Below are 5033 nucleotides of genomic sequence, written 5' to 3'. Positions count from 1 at the left end.
TGCATTATGTACAGAACCGGGCCCTCCTAGCTCCCGTCCCACTCCCCCCTGATCGGGCGTGGGGGGCGCTTATAGATCTCTGCAGGGGAGTCGCTGGGTATGACCCCAGTTAAGAGGTGGGGCGCGTAATAGATTTGCATTGGGGAAAGTGTGTGTGTGTATATGTGGGGGGGGGGGGAAATGAGAAAATGTATCCCCCGCAGATAGCCAGTGGTATATTCAGGGTTAGGACTGTTTCTGCAGCCAATCACTGTGATATTCCACCATTTGCCCCCCGGCTGGACAGTTGTCTCAGGATGTCCCAGTCCCCTCTAGATAGGCTCATGAATCCTCTCCATAAGCCCAGTGCACCGTGGAGGGGCTCGGTAAAGGTGGCAGTGTACGTGTAGAGGTGTCGGATCGGGTCGCAGAGGGCAAAGAAGGAGATCTGCCCGGCCTCATAATCCACGTACACCCTGACCCCGTCACTACAGAACTTCACCGGAAGCTGCGTCACTTTCCCATCATGGATCACTAAATAATAATTGTGGTACCTTCGTAGACACCAGGACTTGTTGTTATAGCCAATCCCTGACTGGTCTCCGCTCCTGGCTATACTGGGGTAACACATCCCCACTCTCCACCACTGAGTACCAGTAACATCCACTTCCCAGTAGTGCTGCCCCTTGGAGAAGCACTGAGCGGTCATCGCCTGAGCAACATCTTCAAACCGTTCCGGTCTCGGTGGGTGATTCAGGCTGTTGTCTAACCAGGATATCGTTTTCCTGTCCTCCGATACAAGCACATAGTTATTGGCAGATCTTTTGTCCACTAACATGTCCGCAGGATCCTGTATATAGAAGCAGACGTTCATCCCGGATATTATGTCCATCAGACCTTTCTGTAACGTGTCTGCCGTGTTGGTAACATCCAGATCTCCTCTGTCGTGAAGCTGGTCTTGAAGGTTCTTTTTATCCCTCTGATCTCCATCCAGACTCAGGTCACCACCAGCATTAAGTGGATCAGAAATATGACACAGCTCCTCGATGTGGCGGATCTTCCCCGACAGCTCTTCGTTCTTTAGCTCCAGCTCCTGAATGACACCATTGTATAAAAGCGATAAACGTTCAGCCTGCCTGGTGACATCTCTCAGGACTTTCTTCTCCAGTTCTTCCAGCCGTCTCCTGATGCCAGCAAACAAGGCATTCACTCTCTCGGTTTCACGGTCTGATTTTTCTTGTGCTTTTCTCCGACGTTCCTTTAGGATCTGGACTCGGTCTTCAGCCTCCTCTCTCTGGTTTATCACTTCTTGTAGGAAGGTCCTCAAGTTCTTTATTTTCTTCTCAGGGGCTTCACCGAAGGACTCTGCCTGGAGTTCCTTGTGCTCACTGATGATATAGCAGGACACACAGACGCAGGAGGGGTCCTCAGCGCAGTGAGGGTCCATTTCATTCTCATGGATGGAGCATCTTTTTTTGGCCAGTTCTGGGGCCGTGCTGAAGACTCTCAGGTGGTTCTCACACAAGGAGGCGTCACAGGTGAGGCAGGACATCACGGCGGGGACAGGAGCGTGGGTGCAGTGGGCGCAGAAGGTCCCAGAGTCCTCTTGATCTGGTTGAGTAAACAGAAAATCCCCCACAATGTTCTGGAGAGTTTTGTTGGTCTGCAGTGAAGGTCGCTCCTGAAACTTCTCTCTGCATTCAGGACAGGAATATCCTCCAGATCCCATCTGTGAGTCCAGCACACAATCAATACAGCCCCGGCAGAAGTTGTGTCCGCAGCTCAGGGTGACGGGTTCTGAATAGACGTTGAGGCACACAGAACATTCCAGCTCCTTCCTCAGGGCAGCAGATGCCATGGCTGGAAGACTCTGATGCTCGGACAGATGGCAGTCAGGTCGTTTCCTCGGTCGTTTCCCCAGAGCCAGCCTCAGACTGTCGCGGACGGAGCTCCTCAGCCTTTGTGACAATGACTCCAGGGAACGAGGTCTCGGAACATCTCCAGAAGTAGACATGAGCCCTGGAATTGGGGAGGGAAGTGAGATGAGAGAAAAGGATAGTAACAGCCTCAAAACACAAACTGCTGGAGGAAGAGATGGTGGGTTAAAGTCCTCCTTCCTCCCCCCACTCCCAATCATATGCAGAGTGCAGGAGGCGGAGACTGATTCATGCAGGGGAGGGGGAGGGTGACTCTGCTGCTGTTGCTGCAACAAAACAAGAAAGGAGGAGGTGTCAGGGCGGGGCTCCGTGCAGCTCCACACATCCAACGCCTATTCTGATTGGCTGTTATCCAGAGAAATTGCCATCAACAGATTGGTGCAGCAGGAATCTATGTGGTTTAGTTTTGTGTCATGAGAGGGATATGGAGGCTGCCATATTTATTTTCTTTTATACCATACCAGTTGCCTGGCTGTCCTGCTGATCTCTTTGGCTGCAGTAGTGCTTGAATCACACACCTGAAACAAGCATGCAGCTAATCCAGTCACACTTAAAGGGGAACTGAAGTAAGAGGTATACGGAGACTGCCATATTTATTGCCTTTTAATCAATACCAGTTGCCTGGCAGCCCTGCTTGCACTATTTCTCTGCAGTAGTATCTGAATAACACCAGAAACAAGCATGCAGCTAGTCTTGTCAGATCTGACTTTAAAGTCTGAAACACCTGATCTGCTGCATGCTTGTTCAGGGGCTATGGCTAATAATATTAGAGGCAGAGGATCAGCAGGGCTGCCAGGCAACTGGTATTGTTTAAAAGGAAATAAACATGGCAGCCTCCATATACCTCTCTCTTCAGTTGTCCTTTCAGTCAGAGCACCTGATCTGCTTCATGCTTGTTCAGGGGCTGTGGCTAAAAGTATTAGAGGCAGAGGGTCAGCAGGGCTGCCAGGCAACTGGTATTACTTAAAAGGAAATCAATATGGCAGCCTCCATATACCTCTCTCTTCAGTTATCCTTTCAGTTGCCCTTTAAAAAGAAATAAATATGGCAGCCTCCCTATCCCTCTCATTCCGCCCATTCCTTTAGATTGTAAGCTTGCAAGGGCAGAGCTCTCTCACCCTTTGGTGTCTGGGATATTGTTGTTCATGTCACAGCTCGCACTCTGTTATACATTGTACCCATCATGTCACATCTGTCAGTGTAATCACCAGTCCTGTATTGTGTACCAGTGTCCATATCTGATATATATATCATTGTCTGTATCATTATGTACCCCATGTTTGTTTTCTTACATTGTACAGCGCCACAGAATATGTTGGTGCTTTAAAAATTAATAATAATAATTATAGTTGTCCATTAAAGCACACCTGAACTGAGAGTGACATGGAGGCTGCCATATTTATTTCCTCTTAAAACAATGCAGATTGCCTGGCTGTCCTGCAGATCCTCTGCCTCGGATACATTTAGCCATAGCCCCTGAACAAGCATGCAGCAGATCAGGTGCTCTGACTGAAGTGGGACTAGATTAGCTTGTTGCAGCAGATCAGGTGTTTCTAACATTATTTTCAGATCTGACAACATTAGCTGCATGCTTGTTTTTGGTGTGATTCAGCCACTACTGCAGCCATATTTATTTCCTTTTAAACAATACCAGTTTCCTGGCAGCCCTGCTGATCCTCTACCTTTTAGCTGTAGACCCTGAACAAGCATGCAGCAGATCAGGTGCTCTGACTGAAGTGGGACTGGATTAGCTTGTTGCAGCAGATCAGGTGTTTCTAACATTATTTTCAGATCTGACAACATTAGCTGCATGCTTGTTTTTGGTGTGATTCAGCCACTACTGCAGCCATATTTATTTCCTTTTAAACAATACCAGTTTCCTGGCAGCCATGCTGATCCTCTACCTTTTAGCTGTAGACCCTGAACAAGCATGCAGATCAGGTGCTCTGACAGAAGTGTGATTGGATTAGCTGCATACTTGTTCCAGGAGTGTGATTCAGACACTACTGCAGCCAAAGAGATCAGCAGGACTGCCAGGCAACTGGTATTAATAAATAAGGTAGCCTCTATGTTCAATTAAAAATAAGCTAACTATTGTTGTTTGGTTTACAATTACAAAGCAGACCTCCAAAGTAGTAAATGCTTTCTGATAAAAATGCACTGGAAATCGCCCAGAAAAACATTGCAAAAGCGCTAAGCGATTGCAATTAGCAGTGGCCCCGCCCTTATATACAAGCCCCGCCCTTATATACAATCTTTTCTTTCCATCTAAGTTACCTTATCAAAAATGTTCACTAAAAAGTGCTGAATCCCTCCTCAAACTCTCACCATAACCAGCCCATAGATCCTCAGCAACTTCATGCTAGGTACACACAATATTTTCTGGCAGATCAATTATATCCAACCTGTCCGATCTGATTTTGATCGATTTTCTGTTCACCTCTATGGAAAATCATCAAAATCAAATCGGACAGGTGGGATACAATCGATCTGGCAAGAAATCTGCCAGAAAATCTCATTGTATGTACCACCTAGCATAATGCTTCATACACACATCAGATAAAAGTCTTTGGAAAATGAAAGATCACAGACCAATCTTACCACCCTTCATGTAGTATGAGAGCCATACTCTACACAGTCTATTCTATGGAGCTGAACTCCCTATCAGATAGAAATCTTTGCAAGATGCTGCACACACAGATGCTGTACAGACACAAAAGATCAGTATCTGCAAATGATCTGTTCCTGCCAAAGATCCGTTCCTGAAAATTGCATTCATAGTCTATGAGATCTGCAGATCATCATACACACACATTGTTTAACTGACATTCATCTGCAGATCAGACAATCATCTGCAGATCTGAAAATCCATCCTGGTGGATCGGATCTGCAGATGAATGTCCGTTAAACAAGGTGTGTATGAGGATCTGCAGATCTCATAGACTATGAATGCATTTTGCAGGAACAGATCTTTTGCAGATACTGATCTTTTGTGTCTGTACAGCATCTGTGTGTGTGCAGCATCTTGCAAAGATTTCTATCTGATGGGGAGTGCAGCTCCATAGAATAGACTGTGTAGGTGTGGCTCTCATACTACATGAAGGGTGGTAAGATTTC

General features: G+C 46.8%; 1 protein-coding gene across 1 annotated transcript; it reads right to left on the bottom strand.

Annotated features, from left to right (window-relative positions):
- Positions 1–247: 247 nt before the first annotated feature.
- Positions 248–1993, bottom strand: LOC137561797 (E3 ubiquitin-protein ligase TRIM21-like). The gene has a single exon (XM_068273154.1). It carries the CDS (start codon positions 1991–1993, stop codon positions 248–250), a length of 1746 nt encoding a protein of 581 aa, XP_068129255.1.
- Between the last annotated feature and the right edge of the window lie 3040 nt (positions 1994–5033).

Source organism: Hyperolius riggenbachi, chromosome 3, assembly GCF_040937935.1.
Source record: "Hyperolius riggenbachi isolate aHypRig1 chromosome 3, aHypRig1.pri, whole genome shotgun sequence".
NCBI lineage: Eukaryota > Metazoa > Chordata > Amphibia > Anura > Hyperoliidae > Hyperolius > Hyperolius riggenbachi.
This window is presented reverse-complemented; position numbering and strand designations above follow the sequence as displayed.